Consider the following 13417-nt stretch of genomic DNA (forward strand, 5'->3'; position numbering starts at 1 on the left):
CAACAAGCTGCCTTAGCTTTGAGTAAAACTAGACTGTGAAGCAAATAAGTTGTTTACAGAGAATGCTGCCAAAATGATACTGTTCATTTTAACTGTGATTGACAAGTTGAATGTGCTGTGTTGTGTATGTGAATATTCAGGTGGCAGATTGATTAAAAAATCAATAATTTCTTTGTGTGCCAATACAATGGAAATCAACTAGCAAGACTTGTTTGTTTGCTATGCCATAGATCTGCTATAGAGAGTGTTCAAGCTATCCAACATGCACATGCACCTGTTATTGCAGCTGTTATTTTTTTTTCTTTTGTTCTGTCACTCACTGCAGCTGTTTACTAATATTACAAAAAGAAAACATAAGCTTCAATTCATACCATAGTCTTGGTCAATGACCTAAAGTTTGACTTGACTTGATAAGGTCAATGAATTATGCATAGCTGCAAATTGATAAGCTTTTATAGTATTCAGTTTGTTTTTATACCTCTGTTTCTTCATTAAAAACTTTTTTTTTTTTTACTGCAAAGTATGTTTTTTCGTTAAGTCTGATTTAGCATGCTTTGCATGTGCATTTTTTAAAACCAAAATGTCATTTTCCTTTCAAAATGTTTCTTACTGTTGCCAAAGTATGTTTTTTTTATCTACAAAGGTTAGCAGCCCTATAGTTTTTATGTGGTTATTTGTCTCAGATTTTTCTTGTGATTAATAGTATTCTCTCTAAGTTTAGTTTAAAAAAAAAGTAAGTTATGTGAGATGCATCAAAATGCTGTGATGCATGATACTGTGTAGGTGCTTAGTACCATAGTGGTTTTGTCATAAACAGATAAATCAAAACAAGAAACCACATTTTGTATGCATACAGAATTCTTATATTCAGCGGGAAGTCTCAATTAATAATATTATTTAGTTTTGACATTCAATATCTTTTGAGATGAATGGGCCAGAGTTTTATACTGTATACGCCGAATATTTTGCGAGGTTTTTATTTTCGCGAATTTCGTGAGTCAGGTGCTATTCACGAAATTAAAGACACATGAAAATATTGACTCTGATCCCGATGTAAATCATGTGACGTACGCATGTACATTTCTCCGTTCAGTACAGGACTCCAAGATCGCGAATTTAACCACTCGCGAAATTGTCGGGAATTCCCGATTCGCAAAAATTTAGACTCGCAAAATATATGGCATATACAGTATTCATACAGGAAATAGAGTGGCTCATTTATTAGCTCCTGTAGGATTGTGCTTTAATTCATCAAGCAAAACCTCCTGTGTGATGAATAAAAACAAGCAAACAGATAAAACCTTTGAACTCATTGGTGTATTGTTTTCCTACATTGCGCATCTCCAGGAACTGGACAGCACGCCAAAGAAGGAGCATGAGGCTCGGATGCGGCAGCACAAGGAGTCCCTCCATCTGGAGCAGCAGCGGGCGGAGAGCGAGCTCCAGCAGCAGCAGCAGCAGCGGCTGGAGAGGGAGATGCGCAAGCTGAAGGGCAAACTCCTCCTGGGCAAGCACACCTTAGAGCAGGACCAGCTCAGAGAGGTCAGTTAGTGGGTCCCGCCTGGAGCAAGCCAATAAGGGTTTGGGTCTAAAGTTTTAGCAACAGAAGGGTGCCAGTTCATGACCACTACATGTCTGCGTGCCTCGCACAGATAAGACTTTCCATATGCCTATTAAAGTGAATGGGTACTTGTCCACTAGAGATATAGGCTACTTTCCCAAATGTCAATTTGGATAAGCTGAAATTTTTGTATATTTATTTTATGCCCTGTCCCTGCTCACGTACAAATGACTGTGACCTCATTACGGTGAAATGCAGGTAAAAGCAATATTTACTGTTTTGATTCATACTTGCCCATGTAATTTGGAACTCAGAGTAATCATACTGATATGTCACATTTACTTGTGTGAAGCAAATTGCATCCTCCTTTAAGAGTTTGATATCTTGTGTATTTTGTATCAGTCTTGGAGCAAGGCAGAGTGCATTTCAAATTAGTATCCTGACTATAATTTGGCGATACCACCTCCTCCACCCTTAGGAGCTGCACAAGCGACAGGTCATCAAAGAGATGGAGCACGTGATGGCGCTGCGCCACCACGAGCAGATGCAGTCCATGGAGTACCGGCACATGAAGCAGATCCAGTCGCTGAGGTCGGAGCAAATGGAGCGGCAGTTTAACACGGAGCTGACCAACCAGGTGGACTACAACAAGACGGCACAGCAGGAGCTGCGCAAGAAGCACATGTTGGAGGCCAAGCAGCAGCCTAAGGAACTAAAGGTGAGGGTGGCCCTGTGGTCACCACCCCCTTCCCACCCTCCACTATACCTGTCCATCCACACGCCTCATAATGGATTCCTGCTCCCACAATCTCGTCAGAGTTTGACACTATCAGGCATGAAAATGGAAGGGGTGCTGGTAGGTGTCCTTATGAGCAATAGGGACTTTACAGGCCCTAAATTGCTTCCTTTACTCCCCTATCGAAATATTGCAACAAATCCTTAAAAGTCTGTGACCAGCTAGTTGACCATCACTTTATCAAGCCAAGAAAAGCTGTAGAAATGACAGATGAAAATTCCCCCCCCAAAATACTTTGTATCAAGATCAAAGGTTTAACTGAAAATCATATGAATTACCAATACAGCTACTCTAATAATATTAAAGACCCATATTTTTATTATCATTGATGGTGTGTGTACCCTGTGCTGTGTCTGTTTGTCATCCCAGGCCAAAGAGCAGAAGATCAAGCGGCAGTACACCGAGGTTTGCAAGACACAGATGCGGCAATTCCGGGCACTTCAAGCCCAGGTTTTGCAGACCACACCGCGCGAGAAGCACAAGGCCATCACGCGGAAGATGAAGGAGGAACAAACACGCAAAATGGCCATCCTTGGAGAGCAGTATCGTCTCAGCATACAGGAAATTAGTATATCCACTTCTGTAAGTTCAGCTGAATGATGCATGCATGGTTCCCTTGGTCATATTAAACATATTTGATAGAATACTACTGTTTCTATCAGCCCACACTACTGGGCTATCCAATTGACACCATGGATGAATATTACTTTTATTAGAAATAAAACATGTCAACTGATCATACACTTTGGATATACTCTCTCACCTTATAAATCATTAAATAGAAATCAAGATATCGTTTGTGTCTGTTGAAGTCGATGTGTATGTCACATGCATGAATGATACATGTTTTGCTTTATTTTGATAGTGCTTACTTTGTTACTTCATATCAATTTGTGACCTGCCCCACACTGTTCCCCCTGCCAGGTAAAACTGGACCAGTCCCAGGAGCAAGAGTGCAATGACCTGCAGGAGCGGCTGCGGCAGGAGATGGACCTGCTACACGCCTACCAGAGCAAGACACGCCTCCAGCAGGAGGCCACCCATAGCAAGGAGACCAAGGACATGGATGAACGTGTCTCCGTCCGTCGTGCACGCCTGGAGCAAAAGGTAACAAAAGGCATTCAGTCTGCTGTATCAGCTGGTGCTAGGGGGAGGGGGAACTTCACTAGCTGTTCCCTACACAAGTATTATAGTGTGGGGCTTAAGAAATGAAGATTTCATGGTCCAGTGCATTGACTACTGCACTTTGAACTTGTAGATCATGGGTTACTGTGCATAGTTAAGAAACATTTTTTTTTCCCAGAAATTTACGGGAGGCATAGTTGGGTAGCATGCTAATATCTCTGCTAATTCATGTCATGGGAAGTTTCCCATCTAAGAAACATTTTTTTTTTCCCAGAAATTTACGGGAGGCATAGTTGGGTAGCATGCTAATATCTCTGCTAATTCATGTCATGGGAAGTTTCCCATCCAAATGTCATATGATATGCTTATTTCTGTGTTTAGAGTTTCTATGACAATGAAACTCTCATATCTGGGTACTTACTGTGTAATAGTGCCTCGTTCTGAGACAAAATGAATTTTCAGATACAATGAATGGCGATCTAACCACTGATTAGTAGCTTATGATATAAAATTACATCTGCTGACCAATTTTTCTTTTTGTGGTCATTGAATGTCCTTTATTTTTCTAAAGTGCCATTAGAAATAAAGAACTGGACTTAGCAGTGACTAGTAAAAGTAATTGCACAATATCTTGACTGTATATAATACTAGAAGCCTTATCTGTCAATGTGTTATTACAAACTGATGTACACTCTGTCCCTCATTCTATTTCACCAGATCGAAGAGGACACGACAAGACTAGAGAATGAGAAGTCATTGCGAAAGCGCAATCTGTTAGACAGACAGTGCCGAGAGGTCAGTGAGTTTGATGCGGAGGTGACAACCAATGGCATGCAGCAGCTGTCAATCACTGACATCAGGCAAGAGGTGCTGGGTGGGACACGACCCCTCTCCATGATCGAGACCCGGGGCAGCAGCAACAATTCGTCGCCTCGCGGCGTGCGGCGTAGCGACAGCGCCTACTCACCGAGCCTCTCATGATTGAGGGTCTCACGACCCTAACATAGGAGCTCTGTGTCTGCAGGCTTACATCCCTCATCCTGGTTTTCTTGCATTTTTTTCCTTCTCTCTCTCCCCCATAATAATTTGAATTTGTTCTTTTTATCAATTTTTTGCATTGAGGCCATGAACAGTGGTGCAAGTGGAGTGTATACTTCCACTGCATACAGCACATTGTTGCTTCGTGATACCAGTAACTTTGGCAGGACTACAGCTGAATGTGAGAAACAAACGATGTTGGCTAAGATACTCAAAATGATAGACTACCTGTAGTCATTTGCCACGAGCATCTCGGCATGGTTGAATGAAACACACTGACGGTAACAGCCACAAACATTTTGTATCTGCTCAGAGGCGCAGCAAGCAAGCACATTATCTCTCATTAGGATGAACTTTGAGCACATGACAGTGTGGGTATCACTTGTTGCTACCTTCAGATATGCAGTCGACTCCCGTTATAACGAAGTCCTCCAGACTGGCAGTTTTCTTTCGTTATATTGAAATTTGTCATAACCAAACAAATAAACAATATAGAATGTAGAGAGGTAATTTTGGGGCCTGAATTTTTACTTCATTGTAAACAGAATTTCGTTATAATGGGAGTGCACTGTATGAGGGAGGAGGTACGTCGCCGTCTACTTTTCTGCCTGCAAACTAGTCTGATTCTTGCACAAATACAGGCAAAGTGTTTTTTCTGTGGGAGGCGAGAAATTGAGTGCGTGGGTCATCAGAAAACATTTCATGTTTTCTTTGTTCTTCCTGGGGATCTGGGCAGCTCAAGTGCAACAATACATGATTGTGGCAAGTGGTGCACAGTCCTAGTGATCATTAGGTGGTATCTGTAAAATTCTGTGCCAGTAGATATATATGTATATATATATATCATCACACATAAAGGTCTTATATATGCTTTCGTAAAGCACTACATATCCACAACTTTGACAAGCGTGCATGTCTAATCAAGGCTCATTTGTGATGGTACCCTAATTTGCTGTAGCATCTAAACATGTGATGAAAAGACAGGCGACAGAAAAACAAATTCATGATTTCAGTAATGGTACTGATTACCTCTAGGACCATGGAACTTTAACCACAATATTGTTGTGGAGTCTAGTAGAGTAACATGCCCGGTGACACGTGATTTTCAGAGATCTTACCATAGAGATGATAGTATACGAACTATCTTGCATTGGCAGTTATAATTATCAGGGTGTTTCTGAGGTGAAGCCATGAAGAATTTGCTGCAGTTCTGGCTTTTTCAATGTCCCTTTGCCTGTAAACGACTTTGTCAGACTTGAAGAGAAGAAATTTAATGAAATGAAGAGCTGCACAGCACAGACCAAATACAGTCACATCTGTCTATAGCGGCCACCCAAGGGAGACGAAAAATATGGCCATTGTAGACAGGTGACCGCTATGGACAGGGTTGTTAACCCGTTGAGGACGAGTCCCGAGTATACTCGGGCAAGCGTCTATGGGAAATGCATGTTGTAGCAAAATCAAACCGTCCTCAATGGGTTAACATGGCTTTTCACTGAGGGGTAATTGTGTTTAGCGGTTGCATATGGCAGGCAGGTGGTTGTTATGGACGGTGGTCACTATAGACAGGTTTGACTGTACCATGATGGCGCACTCACCTGGGGATAGGACAGCTGTGTAGCTCTTGGATGGCATCAGTAGGCTTTTAGAAGCTGCCGTAGCAAGTGCTACTAGACTGTTGCCTCAGTCACCTCTTTTATTTTCAGGGACAGTTAGACAATTTGTGTACATCTTGTCATGTGCATGGAAAGCTTGGAGACCATTTATATGCTGAATCATCTTGACACCAATCACATAACAGATAGTTCGGTGGCATTTCCTTGAGTTTTTCAGCTGGCGCTGATTTGATATGTACGTGGCAGGACACTTCCATTTGCATCTACCCAATCACAAAATTCAATCTCTGGAAAATTCATGTGGAACCGCTTGTGGCTCAAGTTGCAGGTAAAGTGTGACTCCTTGATTTGAGAGTACAGTCAACTCTGCTGTGGAATGAAGAAAATGCATTGTCATTGGCGACATTTGACTTCTGCGTGTACAGAGGAATATGACATGTAAGGGCATGAATGCAGATTGGGACTTCTTATTTACATTGACTTAGACGGTCATTCGACACATGAGCCGCCGACTTGCGCGAAGTTGACTGTACCTTTTTAGGAGGCAAATGCATAGTGACCATTTGTGGCTGTTGCCATAGTAGTCATGAATTACGGTGAGATGCAGGTACAAGTTGTATTGTGTGGTATGAAACAGGGTCTCCCCACATTCAAGTTAGGATATCGGCTGGAGCAGTTCTGTGTCGTTTCTGTGTGTGCTTACACCTTAAATCTCCAGAGAGGAGGTGTCAACCTCATCTCAGCGAGGGAGATGTTGAGACTTAGTCATAGCTTGTTTGCATGTATCACATAAGCTGACTGCACAATTAACTATGGCATGATAGATATTGATAGGGGAAGCATGATAGTGGTTCATCTCTGCAAAACTTACTACCTGCTATGCCTGCTTGTACTTTTCACAAATCTTGACACGAGTCCTATCACACATGTTTTTTTACAGGGTCAGTTAGGCACCTTCCAACCTGGAATCATTTGCTTTTGTCAGCATATTTTGTGACAAAACTTCCTATTTTATTCTGTTCTGCATTGAAAGGCATGTAGTTTTTATCACTTTTCATCAGTGCATTGTCCCTCAGGAGCATGCCCTCTAAAGGGCTGATTTCACGGAGCACGTGAACGATTTGCAAAGGACGCGAATGGCAAAATCCAGCATTCGTATTCTAGTCTGCAAAAGATTGCCAAACGAACACGGGGGTTCGGAAGTGTCATCAGTTGTTCGCGGATGTTGTTTTTACTTCGGTGAGAATTTTGAATATTTGTGGGAACCTTTTCTGCACGCTTGGTCGTGATTTGCTTGTGATTGTTTTCGAAAGTGTCTTTAAAGCCTCGTCATATGCGCACGATCTTCACAAGACATACGCGATGTTCGCAAAATCTTCATGAAACCCTAAACATACCCCGCAACTTTGGAGAATGTCTCACGTATGTTGCGCGAAATCCGCAAAGTTTCTCCGATCATTTAACGACGTAACCGCAAACTGTTCACGTACCTTTTGAGACATTCTCACGAACATTTAGCGCATGTTTGGGGGAATGTATGACGTCTTTAAAGCTCTACGTTTTCTACAAATCAAAATCATGGCATACATCCACACATCAAACAACTATTAATAACTGTATAGTAACAAAAATTAATTTGAAACTAGAGATTATGTGTGGGAGAAACTGCAAAAAAATCAAATGATTTACTAGTGGAGATAGGTCCTCAGAAAAAAAAAGTGAAGGCACACACACTGCAGAAAAATGAAAGGGAAAGAAAGGAGAAATACAGGAAAGAGAAAAACTTCAACTCAAGACAGCTATCATCTCTCCTCGGAGACATTTCTCTCATGATTATTGAAAAATTTGCGTTCACATTTCCGTCACGTGTTCTTCGTGTACGTAACATGCTGTACTTTAGCAATGGTACACATGACATTCGCACATACGTCGTGAGAACTTCTCACACATTGCGCGAGAATGGTTTTCAGCTTCATTGTCTGAACACATTCGGAGAAAAACTTTTCCGAATGTTGGATTTTGCCATTGGCTTCCTTCACAAATCGTTCGCATGCTCCGTGAAATCAGGCCTTAATGAGTGGAAAGACAAAGAGTTTACCACATCAATATGATAGGGAAACAAGTCATTTGGCATTGAGAATGGACAAAGTTTACCACCCAGTGTGTTTCTAAAGACTTACATCCCAACTTGGATACAAAGACACATTCAGACGAAGCCGGCTCTGAAGTACTTCTGATACATTGTCTTGGCACTAGGAAGCCTGTTCAGCCATGACATGGTGGCCAATTATTTTGAATTCATTGGACAGGCTCTTAAATTATGAATGAAACGTGCGCCAAATTGATAATTGAATGATGTAATGCAACATGTAGAAGTTTGTGCTCAGTTGCAAAAGTGACAACTTTTCGTGAAGAGCAAAAGCAATGGTAAGCTGAAAATTTTGCCAATTTTTAAGGAAAGTAATGAAAACAACTTGGCGATCAAAGTTGAGTTGATTGCCATTCAAAAAAAGAAAAGTTTACAAAAGTAGTAATTTATCAGATGTAGCATTTTTGAAATTATTTATTTGTAATTTTGACGAGTGTTTCTTGGTTTGACAGAGAGCTGTCAGACTGTTTGTTGTGATATTAAATCCTGACACGTCAGTGAGTGCAACAGATTGGGTCATGATGGTGGTACACTGCCAGATGTAGATTGTGAATGGATGCACGTGAAGGCCACTTGCCTCTATTGATGTGCACAATTTCTAGAAAAGAAGGTGTGTTAAGTCCATTTGCACAGTAGGGTTTGGTTATGCTCTTTCCTCCACTCTCCTGACTGTGTTTCAATGTGATCAGTTGGCGCAGACACATCGCTACATTATACTGTATTTTTCCATGTTCTATTTGGTCACAACAATTATGTCTATTGTGGGGCACCACTCCCAGATATAGTTGAATAAGTAAGTGTGTCCTTGAAGTGTCCCCAACAAAATGAACTGTATGATGATTCTGTTGGCTTTTCATATTGGCTGCAGTAGAGAGTTGAACAATAAGATCAGCAGACAGACAAATGTTCATCAGAAGAGAAAGAAATGAGTGCTTTTAATTTGCACTTGACAGACTTTGTCACGTAGCACTATTTGATCCAAATATTGCAGGAGCTTATTTTCATATATGCATATATATGGAATATTTACCCTTGAAAAAGTGTATGTCCCATTTAAACAAGAAAGAAAGTAGGGATAAAAAAATACAGGCATTCACAACCAGTACTGAAGGGGAAAATTGTTTTACTTGCATTTGCTGTTACAAGTGATGTATGGTTGCAAATGATAATCATTAAGCAATATAAGTGTAGGTGCATCCCCCCCCCCCCCCCCCCCAATGCCTGTTTGCCCCAGCAGTATGTTATTTTGTAACCAGCTGATTTGGCAATTTGTGAACATTTAAAGTTTTGGGGTTATACTGTAATATAATTGATTTCCTAGTTCAAAATAATTGTAACTTTCATTGATATATTCTTGCAATTATTGCTTCCATTACACACTGAAAGATATTAACACATGTATTTTCTAATCAGATATTTCCAAAGCCAGCAGCAAATATATTGCTGGGGTCCAGAGTTGGTCCTTTATATCATCAAAATGCCCGGTCTTAGGGGCATTGGATGCCTTAGAATTTAAGCTGACACACAACAACCAATCTCGCAAATAAAAGTTCCCCCGATGACACATAAAGCTAAAGAGCATTTTTTCAAACTTTTCCAGTACATAAAGATTGACCTCATGTTTCTAATACAGCAACAGTGCTTACTGTTTGCCATTGAAAGCCAAAGAGTTTCATGTCTGTGGTTGGTCCAATACAGACGCCCTATTAAAACAGATCTGTTTTAAACATCGCATTTGACTAGACCTACGGTGTTGTTCAGACACAGCTTGCTGGCCATGTGTATGATTTCTGATGCACAGCATGGGATAGAGTCTGATGTTCTTCAGTGTGACATTTTGTTGTGTCACATGACTCGCATTGAAGTCGTTCCAGTACCACTGGTCTGTCATGGACATTTCTTCGCCACAAAATATCTCCTTTTTGTCTCTCTTAATATTGCTTCTCTTCATTTTAAACCAAATTGTGTGTGAAATTGGGCGGTACGTATTGTGGGATGTTTAGGGTGGATGGAAGCAGAATTGAAAGGAAGCGTCTATCTCTGATCTAGGGAGAATTTTGTTTTGTGCTGGAGGAGAGAGAGTTATGACCTACAATGTACCCTGACAAGACTTGACTTTTTAGCTTTACACATGTAGATGGGTTTGTTCTTAAAAGCGGGGATTGATTGTCATGACATTGACAGTTTGCTAGAATGAGTTTGACAGTATTTCATGAGTCACAAAGGTGGGAAAAACAAGCACTTTTGTACATGTCTTTAATTCTGGGCATGATAGCTGTCATGAGACAGCTCCCCCTCCCCCATTCGATGTTTCCTTTCCATTATTAGGAAATTGACCATGTCTCACATATACGATGGACTGATGTGTGTAACTCGAAGTGATTAGTATTCAAAGGGTGCTCACAAGCTGAGGAACCTGTGTGTGGGTCTCACTTTCACCTGTCAAGTCTAATTATCTCTTACCATACATATTCCTGCTGTTTTCTTTAAATAGATGCTCCTCCCCCCCGGTACTGATTTCTTTTTGGTTACATCGCTCTGTATTTCATATCTGTCAATATCTCCTAATTTCGAGTGAGAAAAGGAAAGAAAATGCGCTTCCATGTCCATTGCTTTCTTTTCTCTTTACACTGACATGTCGCCATGTTTGACGAGACTTGACGAGCCATGCCCAGGATCCATACATTTTCCCACCATCCTTCTCTCATGTTGTTCAGCTTGTATGCCATCACACGCTCTGTTCCCCCTACAGAATACTGTGAAATTGTCTGTATATATGGGATCGTGCGATGGGCCTGAGACGTTCACATTTTTTTTTCCATTTTTTTTTTAAAATTGTTTTTAGATTGAGAGAGACACACAGAGCAATTATAAGTCTGCCATATGGTGAGGCAGGCAGTGCTTTTCATGTAATCGCTGGTTAAATTATGACGTACATGTACACTCACTCCGGCTAGGAGTGAAATCTGTTTCTCTAGAAGTACGTAAAGACGAAAATGGTAATAACAACATGTCTCATTCGTTCTATGCATAGTGATATTGGAAAGCATTGTACACAGTACTGCAGAAAATAAATTAGCAATCGGATTGTTACAAAACGTTTTGAATAAAAGCCATGCATGTACAAGGCATAATATATGTAAAGAAAGCTAACTGTGCCATGATTTTTTTCTCTTTTTTTATCGTGGAGATAAGATGAAATTCCCTCCCCCAATTTCTATGGTGTTCTATCAATTAGAAGTCACCCAGAGTCCACTGTTTATATGAATCCATTCCCATCATACATAGTATACCTTTAGTGTGTGTGCATGGTTTGATCAAAAGTCACTCAAAAGTATTGTGTCAGAATACTCTGGCAGTTTATAAAGAAATTAAATTTTGTTTCATCCATTTCTGACATTTTTTTTTTTTTACCCAGTAGTTGCAGGCCCCATCTTTGCCTTGTTATTACCCACAAACATTTGTGTCAGATTCTGGAAATGTTAACAATATTTATTCATCTCCTTTCATTTTATATATTTTTGTTTGTTTGTTTGCTTTTGGTTTTTTTATGAAAAGAAAAAATAATGTAACATCCACAACAAATTAACATTATCGGCTTCATTGTATCATTGAAAGAAAGAGTGAGTGATAATTGAACCATAAATTAAACAAGGCGAAAGTAGATTCAGACTCACGTTGTGTTATTTCAAGACAGTAAACTGTTTACCGTGAAATCTCTGAAGGTTGTTTTTGCCACACATAACTGTACTATTATAAACGAACACCTATATTAGGCTATATCAAAATGTACCTGTATATGTCAAGTTCTGTAATTGCATAGGTTCATCCATTACGTAGGTGGGAAGACAATGTATAGGGTATGTTGTATGTTTATGGAAAAAAAAATAACTGAATAATATGTTTGTTAATTGAAATTGAATAAAAAAGGCCCAACAGAGATGTTGGCATATTATCATGTGTCTAATGTTTCATGACGCGTTATGAATTTTGTGTGTGAGTTCAATCATTCTTCAGATCTTAGACTCTGAACCTGTGACTGCGAGTCTGTTAAAATTTGCCACAAAGGGACTTCTTCTTTTTCTAGTTAGCCTTTGTAACAAGACTTCAAAAGGAAGAGAGTTATATAGGATAACTGTTAAAGTTGTACACATGTTTTTCACAATAAGTATTGATATTCATAGATATTGATTATAGTGGGGTGGCTTAGTGACAAATATACTGATAATCGTGACACGCCGGACAAAAGTGTCATCTTTTCCTCAGACATTTGTATATATATGAGGATCAAAATTAGGGGGTGCTCCAAGAAATCCGCCAACAGAAAAAATGAGAAAATACCCTTAATTTGTCTATAACAATAATGTCTGAATTCAAAGACTATACACAGGGCATTCGCCAGGTTTCTGTACAATGCAATGCAATGTACATGGTTGCTAGTCTTGAAATTCAGACCCTTAATACGACATATTATGTGCATGTTTACAATAATACACCGTTTTTACTAGTTTTCCTATAGTAACAGGTGGTTTAGTCTGTGTTGGAGACCTGAGGGAGGTGTGTTGGAACAGTCCAGTTTTCTTAAGCACCTTTTCATTAAATGATTTGATATTATTTCTGGTAAAGGATTTTTTTAGTACTGTCTACCTCCTGTAGAGAAATGGCGAAGAGTGAAGTATGACTCTGGCTCAGATACTTCAAATCTTGGGCAATGACTGAACCAGGTGTAGGACATATGTCACAGCTCATTTTTTCTCCCAGTACCACTAGTTTACCAGTAGAAGAGCTGCATATTCCATTGAGAACTGAAGGTTTTGGGTATTGCCCTACATATTTCCAAACAAATTTAACCCGTTTCCTCCAAGATTGTGTGAATTCCATATTAGCGCAGGGATTACCCGGTTCCCGCAAGCAATTTTTATAGTCCGCACTTCCCCTCTCTATATATTTCTTATTTCTTATGGGGGTTATTCAAATGTTCAAAAAGGGTAAAAGTTTGTTTTCACAGATGAAGTTGAATTTAGACAATTTGAATATTTTTAAATATATATTTTATTTGTAATTTCACTCATAAAGACTGAAAGCGGTTTGAATATTTTTGGTCTGATAGCTATGTATAGACATGTTATTCA

The 13417-nt window shown here is 39.9% G+C and overlaps 1 protein-coding gene across 1 annotated transcript in view; it reads left to right on the top strand.

Annotated features, from left to right (window-relative positions):
- LOC139719048 (serine/threonine-protein kinase TAO3-like) overlaps positions 1-7318 on the top strand; it is a 44578-nt gene extending 37260 nt beyond the window's left edge. The window contains exons 15-19 of the mRNA XM_071630494.1: positions 1348-1542; positions 2040-2279; positions 2727-2939; positions 3282-3464; positions 4200-7318. Coding sequence (XP_071486595.1) covers positions 1348-1542; positions 2040-2279; positions 2727-2939; positions 3282-3464; positions 4200-4463 — 1095 coding nt within the window. The 3' untranslated portion in view covers positions 4464-7318. The remainder of the gene's footprint in view (positions 1-1347; positions 1543-2039; positions 2280-2726; positions 2940-3281; positions 3465-4199) is intronic.
- Positions 7319-13417: the final 6099 nt, after the last annotated feature.

The sequence above is a fragment of the Diadema antillarum genome, unplaced genomic scaffold (assembly GCF_040938485.1).
Source record: "Diadema antillarum isolate AM-2024a unplaced genomic scaffold, OU_Dant_1.0 scf00000008, whole genome shotgun sequence".
Taxonomy (NCBI): domain Eukaryota; kingdom Metazoa; phylum Echinodermata; class Echinoidea; order Diadematoida; family Diadematidae; genus Diadema; species Diadema antillarum.